Genomic DNA, 14,757 nt, shown 5'->3' on the forward strand with positions numbered 1-14,757 from the left:
ACCATTAGTATTTGTGTTCTAATAACTTGCCTTTTTAAAGATTATTCTGTATGCCAACAGAAAGGTATTAATGTCCCCAGCACCCTTGTTACTGAAGTCACCTGTGGGTGTAAGTTGTGTCAGTGGGTCACCCCAAAAGGGCCTGGTCTGATCCAGAAAGTATATTTGTACCATTCGGTTGCTCCCTTCTGAAGAAGGCTTTATAACTGACAAATATTTTTTTTATGCACGATACCTTGAGCGCAAGAGTCCATTTGCATACCTGTAAATCTTTGTGTAAACCACTATAGCTCATATTTCCCCTCTTGAGAAGCCTGGCTGCTCACACTGCCAAAACAGTGTAGTAAAAGCTTATACCAAAGGTTGGGTTGCCTTAGTTGCTTCTAGTGTTCCCAGAGGGTACTGCATTCAAACTTTGCCTAACAGAATCCAATTTTATCCCCTCGTCGTCCGGGGGTGCAGATGAAGATGACAAGGTAGTCCTTCTTCTTGGCGGCTGCCGAGAGTCCGGCAATGGTTGAGACCGCAGAAACACATACAGACTCCAGCCCCCAGTATTTCTTTTCAAGTTAGTCTATCTTCACTCGGGCTGAGGCGGGTTATTCAGCAGCACCAGCCCCTCATCCTAGACGTCACCCAGGAGCGGTACCGACAGGATGGTCTTATCTTCACCTCCCGGCACGGATACAGGGAGCCCTCCTTCTCCGGGGTGACCTGGAAAAGCTCTGATGCACGGGCAATCATGGAATGGAAGGATCCCACCTCGTCCGGTGGAGAAACTCTCAGTGGCTCAGGATCTTGCATCGCACCATAGTTTGCCCATTGTCACCATGCCTGTCCCCGAGAGTGGGGTGGGTGTGGAGGCAGCGGCAGTTGGAATGGAGGTGTAGAGCGTCTCCTCTTCACGGATGGTTGCCCAAGTGTCGTGTTACTGGTGGTGGTGATGCCGCCAGCGTGTGGAGTGTCTAGCGGATATCCTGGGACAGGTCACTCTGGAGCACCTGGGGAATGTGTCACTGGGCCCAGTGCCCATGTCGTCATCCCCGTCAACGTGGCTCTACCAGCAGCTACTGAAACGAAAGATTGGTTTGTCTCAGTGGTGTAGTTCTTTCCAGGTAAAACATGACTGCCCTGCACACATCTAGTGTGTGTAGGCTTTTTTCAGCCATGCTAGTGGGATTCTGGAAGAAAGTGGGTACTACTATTGATTCACATGGAACTTCATGAATTTAGGCACAAAACTGGGATAGTGCACACATTTAGATACCATCCGGGAGCTGGGTTAGAAACGGGGTTGAATTCTTTCAACCCCTTGCATAAAAGCCTTAACAGATATCTTCCACCACACCTATTGGGACGTAGAGTAGGCTGAGAGTGCAGTTAGGTGAACTTTAGGGAAATTAAAAACCAGTCCTGAATCTAACAAGTGGGTCAGGTACAACACAATGTGAGTAGGAGAGTAGTCATTCAGGTGGATGCCCTTGGTATTGCACCAGATGACAAAGCATTTCCACTTGCCGGAATATCAATACTGGGCGTTAGGTTTCCTAGCTTCCCTTAGTATGGCCATGCATCTGAGGGAGTTGAAGGTGTCTGAACTTGGCGGCCTGGCTCCTGAGGCCATAGAGTTCAGAGTTTGTGGGCATGAGTGTAGTGTTTCCCCTCTGTCCTGAGACATGTACGGGCAGGGCAACTTCACAGGAGGGGAGAGGGACATCTCCATCAGGAGAGAACCAGGGTTGGCAGGCCCACATGGGTGCCACCAATATCATGGCGACTGGTTGCTGGTGCATCTTGTGCACAACCTTGTTGAGTAGGGGAGTCGGCGTAAACAAATTTCCCTGACCATGTTATCCAGAGTCTGTTCCCTTGGAGCGGTTCTGGGGGTACCTGGAGGCGTAACCTTGGCATTGGGCATCCCGAGTGGCGAACAAGTCCATCTCTGAAAAGCCCCATTCTGCGAAGACGTTGAGAAATCTCTGCTGAGCACGTCCGCTAGGTCGAGTTCACCGGCAACATGTTGGAGCATCAGGAACATGTTTGAGAGCCCACATCCAAATGTTCTGGGACAGCCCTTGAGTGTGTGCACCCATGTTTAGGTAATACATGGCTGTGGTGCTGTCTGTCTAGATCAGCACTGTCTTCCCCGGTAGCAGTGTCTGAAAGGCCTTCAGTGCTGTGAATACTGCTAATAGCTCTAACAGGTTTATGGGGTTGAAAGCTATATACTCCATGTGCCGTCTGCTGTAGCAGATGAGCCCCCCACCCTGAGACGAGTATCGCGAGGGGCTTCTACTGCAGGAGTGGTGAAGGTCACCCACTTCAAGAGGTTTTCCCCTCGACCACCACTGCAGAGAGAACGAGGGCTGGCGAGACAACTACCAGATCTTCCCATTGTCCGCTGGCCTGACACCACTGGCTGTTTAGTCACTCTTGCATGGGACGCATGAGCAGCAATGCCTAGGAACTAAATAAATGTACGACGCCATCATTCCTAGTAGTTGCATGGCCTTGCGTACTGCCACTTCCCGACTGGCTACATATTGAGGGATCTGAAACAGCATGTTCTGAACCCTCTCGTTGGAGGGGAAGACCAGGCCGTCTTTGGCCCGAATTACAGCCCCCCAGAAACTGTTCGACTTGATTGGGTCTAATCTGGATTTCTTCCTTGATGGAGGTTTCGTAAGAGTTCCCCGTTATGAGCCAGTCGAGGTAAGGGGTAAACCGGAACGGATAGTCTGCGCAGGTGTGCTGCCAGAACCTTTGTAAACACCCTTGGCGCGGAGGCAACGCCGAAGGGGAGTACTTTGAATTAATAGTGCCTGTCCTCTATCATGAACCTTAGCTATTTTCTGTGCGCTGAAATACGAAAGTATGCATCTTTCATGTCCAATGTCGCCATGTAATCCCGGTTTAAACAGCGAGATTACTTCCTGCAGTTACCATACAAAACATTTGAGGTTTGACAAATTTGTTCACTGGCGCAAGTCTAGCACGGTGCTCCTTTTTGAGTACAAGGAAAGGCACTGAATAAACACCCTCGTTTACCGGAATAGGGACTGCTTCTATGGCATCCTTTTCCAGAAGTGCTTCCACCTCTTGTATCAGGATTCGCAGATGGTCTGGCGTGATTTGGGTGGTCTGAATTGTGGTGTCGGGCAAATTCCACACAGTACCCGTGGGCGACAATCTTGAGAACCCACTGGTCCAACGTTACCCCTCCAACGCCAAAAGGAAATATGTTACGCACCCCCCCTGACCGGGGTGACATGGGAGGGGACCTGCATCCATAGGTAATTTCTGACCAGAGGGTGTGGCTCCCCTGGAGTTGGGGCCTCTGCCCCCCGCCTTTCCTGCATCACTCTACCCTGGGTGGATAGTTGGTGGGGGTGCTGGATGCCTGTCCCGAGTACCGTATTACAGATTTGCTGGGGAATGGGATTGGCCCCAAATGGACCAGCAGGAACGCTTTCCCTCGGGTGGTGGGGGGGGGGGGGGGGGGGGGGAGGATTATGGCCGATTTGCTGAAGGGACTCTGATGCTCCTTTGTCAGTCTCGAGGGCATCGTCGACTGCTTTACCAAAGAGATTTGTCTCAACAGGCTTATTAGTAAGAGCTGCTTGGGGTCCCGGCTTGAAGCCAGAGTTCCTGAGCCAAGCATGCTGTTGGAGCAGAGTGCCTTTGAGCTAGTGGATCTTCCAGCCGTCTCTGCAGCATCAAGCTGGTTTCAGTACGTTTTGGTTGACCTGCAAGTAATTTGGCTCTAGCGGGCTCAGGCACCTCCTGGAGACCTTGTAGTAGATTCCACTGCGCATTGTCATAACTAGCAACGTAAAGTTTGCTATCCGCGTGGAAAAGGCAGCTGCCGTGGTGATTAGTTTTCCCAAGGCATATAGCCTTGGACTACTTATCGGGAGGCACCTCTCCTGTAGCAAGGGGTACCCACCTGCTCATTTTTGGGTGGTGGTACCACTAGAGAATCGGGGGTGGGGTGGCATGGCCCTTAATGTATGTAGGGTCAGTTGGCGATTAGCGAAATAATTTTTTCCATCCTTGGATTTACTGCCCTAGTCTGGGCTGGTGTGATCAAGGAAGAATCCATTCTCCATGAAATTCAGAAGAGGAATGGCTTGGCGGGAAAGTCATGTTCAAGCAAAGCCTCCTGGGTGGCTATTTGAAAGTATTCAGCTGCCTTAAGATGGTGTTGAACGCCATCTGATCGTCCACTGGGAAAGCGTGGCGGAGTGGAGGGAGGGGACTCCCAACATAGGACATCAGGGTCCTGGTCGTGAGCGGCCAGGGTTCGGCCTCAACCTGGTGCCTGTCCTCCCACTCTCCTGTGGGGTCTGCCTGGTCATCCAGTGTAGTTCTGTAGGACGTTAGAACCCTCCTCTTCATCATAAATGTCTTGGTACGTGTCCATCTGGATCTCGTCTTCAGGGTGGATGGAAGTGTAATCGTCCCGAGTAGGTCCTAAATTTCTTCGTAGATAAGAAGCAGGCACAGAGGTCTCTTGGGGTTAGGTTGCTCTGAAAGGGAGAAAATTCTCCAATCTGTCCATACACCCACCGAATTCTTCTCTGATCCATCTAGATGAACAAGGGTGGAAATTCATTTTCCTTGCTATGTCGCCGAAATATGTCTCCAATAGAGCTAGACAAAGGCACAGGACTATACGTACTCCTCGCGAGCATCGGGGTACTGTTACGAGTCCACGGCCCACTCCTTGCGCTTTGTCGTCCATTTAGACCTTCAGCCACACTGCCGAAGCAATCAGAGGTTCGGCAATATGCCAGTTGACTAGGAGGCCTAGCAGATTTTCCTCCTACCACAGCCTTCGGAGCGTCCGATAAAACGAGTTTTGACAGCCAGATGTGTTGGAAGTAGCACCCTTGGTTTAGGAAGCCCAGTCGCAAGACGCTGCTGCAGATGCAAGGAAGGCTGTTGATCTTGAAGATGAGGATCCAGTCGAAGTTTTCAGTGGTCCTGTTGGCGCGTCACCCGTTTCGACATTACTGTTGTGTGTTTAGTGTGGCTTCCATCTTGTACGCCCATGTCACTGGGTGTTATCCCCATAGTGTGACTCGCGTTAGGCCGACCTAGGACTGCCCATCGTGAGGTCGATGGATGCCTGGTCATCACTAGTACCCCCATCACTTTTGGCGGGTGCAGCGATGGGGAACTAGATCCAGCCCACAACATGCCATAGGCCACCCACCACTTAATGCTGCGCTCCTTGAGCTTTTAGGGCGCAGGGGTTTGCAGGCCGCGCACCACGCTTCGTGGTCAAGAGGTAGAGTGCTCGTCCTTCCAAGGATATCTGGCCATGCAAGAGGGGCAAAACCTAAATGGTGTCCCATCCATAGCAAAAGTCAATAAAGGCGATGACCAGACCTAGAGGGCAAAGAGGGGGAAAGGAAAGCCATAGCTGAAAGGATATGGGCACGCCGACCCCACTCTGTGTAGGCCGGCCAGAGGGCCCGGCCACGTGGAAGGCCCCGCCACCGGATCTTAGGCGTCGAAAGTCCACTGCAGTGTTCGGTGTAGTGCAGGAACCACCGTCGAAATTACTTAAGAGACTTATCACTTGTCGATTATCCAATTAAGAGCTCCGCTATAGGGCGAACAGTAATCTGGGTGGAAAAAACCATTGAGGGACCTGCGCGAGTGATTGTGTACACTACACGTCACAATAGGGATAGTGTTGCAGACACGCCCATGTCAACGTCCCCTTTTGGTCCCTGAAAGAGAAGATGCAATACGCAGCTACCACTGAATCGGACCATATACACAGCATGTAATTCTAAGCAGATTAACAAACATCAGAAACATTTTGACACTTGCAAGAGTGGCTTGGACCTTTTTGCTTAGCGGGCTGTATTTTTTCTGGTGAGTGTACCGGGGTGCGCCTTCCCCTACCAACTCACCATACCCTCTTACATTTCAAATCCGCCAGAGCACAAGGAGACCACTCAGGTGGTGATGTGTGCGATGTAATATCCTTAACCTTTTAACTGCCATGGGTTTTCCCCCCAGTGCCAAGGCCCTTTTTTGGTGATTTCAGTATTTCACCATGCAAAGCCTTCTAACATTTACTTCTTCATTAACCCCTTAAGTGCCAAGGACGAGCTCTCTCGTCCTTGGCAATGGGGAGGTAATCCCAAGGACGAGATATGGCACTTAAAGGGTTAAACCTAACATATCTTTTGCACGTTTTTCAAAATCCAGGCCAGTTTGCAAATAAAAACCGGAATCTTCATTCTCCGCGGGTGGAGCAACTTCACTCGATTTAGCTGCAACCTCATGTACAATGAAGACACTCCAATGACAGACTACAGTTAATATAGCAATGCTTGTTGGGTACAGGAGGCCAAACAGCACCCAAAATTTCTAGAATGAATTTCAAATTACACTTGCCCATCATCAACAAGTCAGACTTCAAGAAACCTACCTTTCATTGCAACATCTGGATTCCATTCATCAACATCAACCAAGTACCTAGCAACAGAAAAAACCAATCATCAAGAGGAAGAGTAAAATCTTTAAGATGGTGCTGTGAATACCTAGAAATCTAGCTCACTTACCTACATATCAGATAACCAGTTCTACTCAGTCCAGTTGTACAATGAACTCCAACTAGTTTATCTATTAAACAAGGAAGCAAAAACAGGAGCATATATTTCAGTAACTGGTCCACTTCTGGGCAGCAAACAGCTTTAAGTTTTAAACCAATGCAGTAACTATATCCACAGGCTGCTGGGACTAACTATTCTATACTGTGGACAGATATATATCCAACCTAGTCCAGTAACAGGAACAATTCTGGGAGCCGTTGACAAACCAGTTCTAGGTAGGTGGACTAGTGTCTAGGCCAAGTCTCAAGAGGTGGTGAGCTTGTAGGTGGTGCCCAATGAGCATGCACAGTGAAAAGGAACAAGTTACTTACCTCACCGAGGTCTCGGCCATACTGCCCCCAGCGAATGACTGCCCTCTCCCTAAGCCCCTCCTCCAGCCGCCATCTTCAGATTTGCTATAACATTAAGTGGCAATATGACCAAGAAGAGGGGGAGGGAGGGTTTTTGCATGCAAATCCATGCCAGATCCATGCTGGAGAACAGTTACAGCTAAGTAACTAGTTCCTTCTAAAGCATGGGGTCTGGCATGGATTCAAATGCTTCTGAATGAATACATAGATGCAACCATGTGAGGTGGCAAGGCTCAACAGAAGCAATTACTCTTACCTCCTCACCAGGCTCACCTTCAAGCGAACAGGTTGTGCAGCACTGTTGGACTGACCCTGGACTCCTCTCTGGAATCCCTGTTGACGCAGTAGAATCTCGTAAAGGTGTGCGTGGACCGCCATGTAGGAGCTATGCAGATGTCCAGCAGTGGCACACCAGACTGGAACACTGTCATAGCGATCGCTCTGGTAGAATGGGCTCACAGCATGGCAGCAGTTGGTTTGCCAACCGGTGACAATGAGTGATGCAGCCGAGAGCACCTGGAAATGGAAGCCTTGGACAAGGCCTTTCCATGGTTCACAGGACATTTCACAAAGCTGAGAAGTCTTTTGTAAACTCTTCGTGCGAGCCACAGAACTTCAGAGCATGCGCCACATCCAGTGAGTGCAGAGTCCTTTCAGCCGGCGACAAAGGCGTCGGAAAGAATGCAGGCAACACCAAGGGCTTGTTTAGATGAAAGGGCATGAAGGATGGGGTGCGTCTGCGGCACCACCCTTGAGGCTTACGGGACAGGGCCTGAATCTCACCCACTCGTGCAGATGGCAATCTTCCACGACAAAAACTTCAGTGGAACTGTCTGCATAGGTTGGAATCTACCCCTCCCACCCCCCCATGAGCCTAGTCAGCACCACATTGAGTTCTCACACCAGGGCTGGAGCCTTCACCAGCAGGAACGTTAGTCCTTTAATAAACTCCTTAACCAGCCTGTGTGACCAGAACGACAACCGTTCTGGAGATCTGGTGTAGTGGTAGATAGCCGCCAGATGAACTTTGACAGAAGCATGGGCCAGTCCTGCTTTGGCCAACGACATACTGCTGTCACCTTGCCCTTGAGTGACGAAGGAAGCACCTGAGAAGCCATAACCCGTAAAGGGTTGATCTTCTGCGCACAGCACCAAACAGTGAACCTCTTCCATTTAGGTCCATAGCATTTAAGAGTAGATGCCACCCTGGCGTTGGCGAGCACTTCCTTGCTCCCAACCTTCCAGGGAGGCGTCTGCCGTGACAGTCCTGATAAGGTGGGGTCTGGAAGGCTGCACTTGCGGACAAATGTGCGTGCACTCCCCCTCAAAGCTTTCCAACACTTGTATCCACCTGGCGTCGAGAAACTCCAGCACTGGACACATCCATAGCCTGCACAGTCGAATTAAGTATATGCATGATGACATGCCGAGTAGGTACCTGAAGGACCGTAACCATGTGATTTTCAGGCGCAACAGCCTTGCCCACAATGGCTGCTCTCCGGAGTCACTAAGCTCAATACGGTTGAGCCAGGCTCCCAGAAACAGAGGGTCCTGCGATGGAGTCAAGCAGAACTTTGCATAGTTGATCGAGAACCCCAGATCCGTCAGGAGACTGTCCTCGCTGTGTGGTAGACGGCAATGTCCTTTGAGCCCGCCCAGATGAGCCAGTCGTCCAGGTAATGGTACACATGGATCCCCCGTAGCCGCGCCGCCACTGGTGCCAGGCACTTGGTAAACACTTGCAGCGCTGACTTAAATCCAAAAGGCAAGGGCCTTGAACTGATAATGTTGCCTTGAACCACGAAGCGTAGGTACTTGCGGTGCCCCTGGTGTATGGGATATCTAAATAGGCATCTTCCAAGTCCAGCAACAATAGAACATCTCCCTCTTCCAGCTGTCCTAGCATGTGCTGAAGAGTCACCATCTGGAACTTTTGGGACTACGAACTTGCATCCAACTGCCGCCTTCTTTCTGACGAGACAGTAACAAGAGTACACTCTGGAGCCTCCTTGGGACAAGCTCAATAGGCCCCCCCCCTTTTTTTAAATGGCCCGTACCTCCAGCATCAGCTGAGGGACATGATTTTCCTGACCGGCCAGGGGTGTTATCCAGGGACACTTCCGTTGGAACTCTAGGGTGTGTCCGTGGGCGAGAGCATCCAGCACCCAACTGTGGGTGGAGATGGTCTTCCACGTGCTGATGAAATTCGCCAGCTGGCCTCCCACTGGGGTGCACAGGTGGGGGCCCGACACCAGCCGGTTCAATCTTGTTGCGCCGCCTTGGGGGGGTCTTGGCAATGACAACATCCACAACCAGACTTGGTGTGGACCCTGTAGGTCTCCTGGGCCGACTAGTGGGAGGACTGACAGTAAGTCTAAGAACCTCCTCCAAATCCTTTAGAATAACTTTCCAAAGTCTGAAAGGACACACTGTTGCTGAAGCGTGCCCAAGGCACGAGCGGTCTGTCCGCTTTGATGGCCTGGAGAGACTCGCCCAGTCTTTCCAAACAAATTGTAGAAGGGCATGTCCAACACCCTCAACTGAACATCCTGGCGGAAATTAGTGGCCCTCAGCCAGCCCCGCCGACAAAGGCAAACTGTTGCCCAATCTTGTGGCCACTAATAGCGTGGTCCGACGGTCAGCCAGCTTGTCATCGCGAAGGAAGTCACAATGGCAAGGAGTTAGCGGCCTTGATAGTCGATGTGAAACTCTTCGCCCCATGGCAGCTTCTTCCCCTCACCATCTGGTGAGAGGGGGGAATCTGCCGATGAGCCCAAAGAAGACTTCTTGGCTGCCGCCGACAGTCTGGAGACAGCTAGTACTGTAAGCACTAGAGTCCGGCATCCTGCATTTCGTTTCATAACAGTCCCTTTTTGCCGGAGCACCCCTCATTCCAAAGGTCATTGAACAGCGGAATATTCCAAATGTCATCCAACAGCGGAATCAACAGCACGGTCTTCCTTTTCACCTCTTCTCCTCTGGGACGAGCTGGAATAGCTCAGAGTCCCTGGAGATCATGGCATGGTACACACCCATCTTGACGGGTGGTGACGATCTGGCAGGCGGCGATGGGACATCCCAACCAGTTGTTGTCCGTGCCAGTCGTCGCTGTGTCCGTCTGCCTCCCTCTTCCCCCACCAAGGAGGGTGGAATCCCCTCCACTTGGAGGGGGTTCCTCCGATGGTATTGGCACTGCCGGCGTAAGAAGTATCCTTGTCCGGATCTCCGAGCACAGGATATGCAGAGCTGTAAGTAGGTCTGAGATACCCCAGGTGGTTGTTGAGGTGGTGCAGGTGACTGAAACAAGGGCGTTTGCGGCTTATGTTGCTCCTCCACATCACCGCCCTTCTGCTCCTAGTCGATCTCATCGTCACCTTAGTCTTCCCCTTCGTCGTCACTCATCAGGATCCCTCCTGTAGGTCCCTCTCGACACATCGTCCCTCCTGGAGGATCGGGAGGTTGGTGAGCTCCTCTGAGGAGATGTCTGTGCCCTGGAGGGCCATCGTGCCCCCCCCCTCTCTGCAACCAAGGGAGACTGCTCGGGGAAATGATGGGCATCACCTTCTCTGGCGTCTTTGATGGGCTGGAAAGAGGATTCCTCCTGGCAGGCAAGGATACTTCGTATTTGGGGCTGTGCCCTGTGGATCTGCCACTGCAGCCTTCACAAGGGACGCTGCAACCATTTCGAAGGAAGGTTGGGCCTTCAGTCTTGGCCGAATCCGTGGCAATCACATTAAGAGGGCGGGGGTTGGGACCCCACTCCGCCTTGGTCTTCTCTGCAGGGCCAGTCTGGGTCTTCTCCAAGAGCTTGCACGGATGGTCCGAATTCCCCTTCGAAGATCCTGAGCGTTGGCTCATGGTCGAAAGCGCTGGAGAAGCTGTACTCGCCCTGGCTGCCAAGGAGCCCGACGCAACGACACTCCTGGAAGCAGCGGTGCTTAGCCTTATGTTGGGCCCCTGTAGGAGGGGTGCCCTCAAAGGTCTTCGAAGACAGCTCACCCTTCTACTGGGCAGGGGAGGCATGCTTCCGAGACTCACCCAGAGCAGGGGCCTTTGCCTGCAGCCACTCGTTGAGGCGCTTGTGATCATCAGTCTGCGTGCAGCGCGCCATCTCACGACAAGCCGCACAGTCATCCACGTGCGTTGGGTTCGCGTGTAAGCCGTTAAGGCACAGGGAATTTCCGTCTGAAAAGACATTCCGTAGGTTGCAACCGGGGCAAACCGAAGAGATACCAAGTCGTCCTTCTCTGCCATGTCCACGCGGGGTAGGCCTTGAAGAAGCTTCTGGAATCCTCCAAGAAGAAACTATGTAAAATCGCGCTAAAAGGGAATTGAAGAATCCAAAAACGGGTCCCTGTTAATCGGAAGATGGATTGATGGAGCTTGAGAGTCAATTGATTGAAAAACAGCAAAACTCTTGCTTTATAGCACGAGGACTCCCAACACTTGAACGTGCAGTAAAAATCTAAAGATGGCTGCCAGAGGAGGGGCTTGGGTAGAGGGCAGTCATTGGCTGGGGCAGTGTGACCCAGAGACCAGTGATTGGTTAGGAGAAAGTTCAGAAGTGAAACCGAAACTGTTTTCTCTTTACCGAGGATTCCCAGCATGACAGGAAATATTCCTGAGCATGTGAATCCATGCCAAACCATGCTGGAGAACAGGCCTACCCACAGGAAGGCGAACACACGCCCCATTCTCCATGGCTGGCAAACCTCTGGCACTGGAGTTAGTCGCTGTGGGAAATTATTCAATTGGGGGCCTGCACCCACTTGATTAACAGACTGTCCACTGGATACTGCTGAAGCTCCCACTCGTGGCAAGAGTAGCTCCCTGCTGAGGAGTCTGCGATTGTGTTCTGGACTACCACTAGGTGAAAAGGAATGAGACCATCCTCTGGGCAACGGCACAGTGCCAAAGATCCTTCGCCTCTCTGGAGAGCGCTGGGGACGTGGTGCCCCCCCTACTTCTGGATGTAGAATATTCTGACGTTATTGTCTGCGAAGACCTTCACCACCTTGCACTTAAGGAATGGAGGAACTACTTTAGGGCCCAGAACACCACCCACAGCACCAGGACATTGATGTGGCGGTCCCTCTCCTCCGGTAGCCACAGGCCTGACGTGTAGACGTCTGGTGTGAGTTCCACAGCCCTGCAGGGAAGCGTCTGTTACCGTATCCCGGCAAGGAGGGTTCTGGAAATCTGCACATGGTGATGTTGGTGCGCACGCCCCACCACCTTATCGCTCGATGGAACTCCTTATTGAGGACAATAAGGTTCGTGAAGCTTCAACACCTGGATTCAGCAAGCGTCCAGGAACAGGAACTCCTGAACCGGTTGCATCAGCAACCGGTATGATCAGGTAGATGCACGACATGCCATGCAGCAACTGGATGGTCCTCACTGTGGCGAGCTTCAGTACTTGCAGCTGTCGGATCTTGCTCAAAATGGACGCCATCCTTTCCAAGTGAGCTGCCAGGCAAGAGACCGTGTTGAGTTCGGACCCCAGGAACATTGTTCTGCAATGGAATCAAACAGGACTGGATAGTTCACAGAGAAACCCAGATGCGTCAGCAGCCGGACGCTCCTGTCTGTGTGTTTGACATCAATTTCCCTTGAGGTAGCACGGAAGAGCCAGTTGTCGAGGTATGGGCTCATTATCCCTAGCAGATGTAGGTGGGCTGCCACTGGTGCCAGGCACTTCAAACACCCTTTGGCGCTGACTTCAGTCCGAAGGGAAGGGCCTTTAATTGGTAGCGCTTTCCCTGTACAAAGCCCCTGGTCTGCTTGACCTCAGTCACTTTGCAACCAGCTCCATTGCCCCTTTTCGTAGCATGGCATGTACTTCCTGTACGATTCTTCCCAACAGCCTTCCCAAAAAGGTTGTCCCCATCAAAGGGCATGTCCAGTACCCCCATCTGAAATACCTGCCAAAAGTTGGTGGCTTTCAACCAGACAATGACAGAGGCAGACACTGTCGGAACCCCGTGTCCATGGCCACACAGAATCTCCAGCACATCAGCCCGCTTGTAGTCGGGGAGAAATTCCAGCAGCGGGGCCATCTTATACCACAGCTCCCTGTCGACAGTGAATGAGCGCACGCCCAGCTCGTCGCAGGACCCACTTGCACAGCGACCTGGGGCTTAGCCTTGTCTTGGGCCCCTGCGGATGGAGCACCCACAAAGGCCTTCAGACGCCCCCTGACAGGCCAGTCCTGGATGAGGCATGCCCCTGCTTGCCACACGGGGTAGGGGCCCTGGCATTTAGCCACACCACCAACCTACTGTGCCTATCCTTGATGGGGCATTTGGAGCAACCCAGGCAAATAATGCCCTTCCATGTTGTCCAGATGGGGACAGTCACTACGGAGACAGTCATTGAGTGTTTGTCCTCCACAAACATGTTCTGCAATCTGCAGCTGGATCAGAGCTTTAAGAGAACCTTTGCCCTTCCAACATAGTGCAGCAAAAGATGCAGTCAAACGGAACCCTGCTTGCCGGTCAAAGGAACGACAGAGCACACAGGCTCTACTTGACAAAAAAAAATAAGAACTTAAAAGCGCAAAAAACGTAGAAAACTTGGAGCAAAACGCGAGGACTCCTAACACTTGAAAGTGGAGTAAAACTCTGAAGACGGCTGCCAGAGGGGTTTCGGGAAAGGGCAGTCATTGGCTGGGTGCAGTATGACCCAGATCTCAGCGATTGGTTTATAGGAGAAAGACAGTTTAAGTGAAAGTGAAACTTTTCTTAGAGGATACCCTGCCTGACAGGACATTCATGCCAGACCCTATGCTGGAGAGAAGTTCCAAAAGACTGAGCCCACAAGAATGAATGAGTGGAAAAAGGCTCTCATTGAGGATTTAAAAAAAATATAAAATAAAAAAAAAGTCACAGGAAGAACCACCCAACTAACAGGAAATGGCAAAAAAAAAAATTATATTATATATATATATATATATATATATATATGAGAATGCATTACTTACCGTAAAAGCATTTCTGATGGTTGTATCTGCTTAGATTCACATGCTGTGCATAGGTCCGACATCCAGTGGTCACTGCGGAGTATTGCATTTTGTTTTTCGTAGTCGAAAAGGGGACGTCGACCAGGCGTGTCTGAAACACTATCCCTATAGTGACGTGCGTTGTACCCACAATCCCTCACGCGTCGAGGTCCCTCTGTTTGTATTTTTTCTGCCCTGAGGGAGCCTTCTAGACGTGAGTGAGTACAGAAAGAGAGAGAGATATATAAAGGAAGTCTATGTTCCTTCCATCCGAGCGGGGAGGAAGGGTGGGCGCATGTGAATCTAAGCAGATACAACCATCAGAAATGCTTTTACGGTAAGTAATGCATTCTCTTCTGATGTTTGTTAATCTGCTTAGAATCACATGCTGTGCATAGACTAGCGAGCAGTACCCGGAGTTGGCGGTGGGTTATGAGAAGGAACAGTAGAGAAAAGGTGTCGTAATACTGCCTGTCCCACCTGGGAGTCAGATCTAGAGTGTGTATCTAGACAGTAGTGTTTTGTAAAGGTGTGCACAGAACTCCAGGTAGCCGCTTTGCAGATGGACTCAAGGGGAACATTTGCAATGAATGCTATGGATGCCCCCGTGCCTCGAGTAGAGTGTGCTCTTGGCTTAAAGGGTAGTTCTCTCTTAGCAAGAGTATAGCAGAGAGTGATGCATTGAACAATCCATCTAGAAATAGTGGATTTTGAAACCGCATCTCCTTCTCTTCCTGCTGCCACCGAGACGAAGAACTGATTAGTCTTCCTC

The 14,757-nt window shown here is 51.2% G+C and overlaps 1 protein-coding gene across 2 annotated transcripts in view; it reads right to left on the reverse strand.

The window, feature by feature from the left end:
- Nucleotides 1-14,757, reverse strand: part of LOC138472955 (uncharacterized) — a 202,651-nt gene that overhangs the window by 100,664 nt on the left and 87,230 nt on the right. For both annotated transcript variants that reach the window (XM_069611380.1, XM_069611381.1), the window contains 2 exons: nucleotides 6,585-6,645; nucleotides 6,452-6,498 (listed from right to left, as the gene is read on the reverse strand). In XM_069611380.1, coding sequence (XP_069467481.1) covers nucleotides 6,452-6,498; nucleotides 6,585-6,645 — 108 coding nt within the window. The remainder of the gene's footprint in view (nucleotides 1-6,451; nucleotides 6,499-6,584; nucleotides 6,646-14,757) is intronic.

Source organism: Ambystoma mexicanum, chromosome 8 (genome assembly GCF_040938575.1).
Source record: "Ambystoma mexicanum isolate Mex_15411 chromosome 8, UKY_AmexF1_1, whole genome shotgun sequence".
NCBI lineage: Eukaryota > Metazoa > Chordata > Amphibia > Caudata > Ambystomatidae > Ambystoma > Ambystoma mexicanum.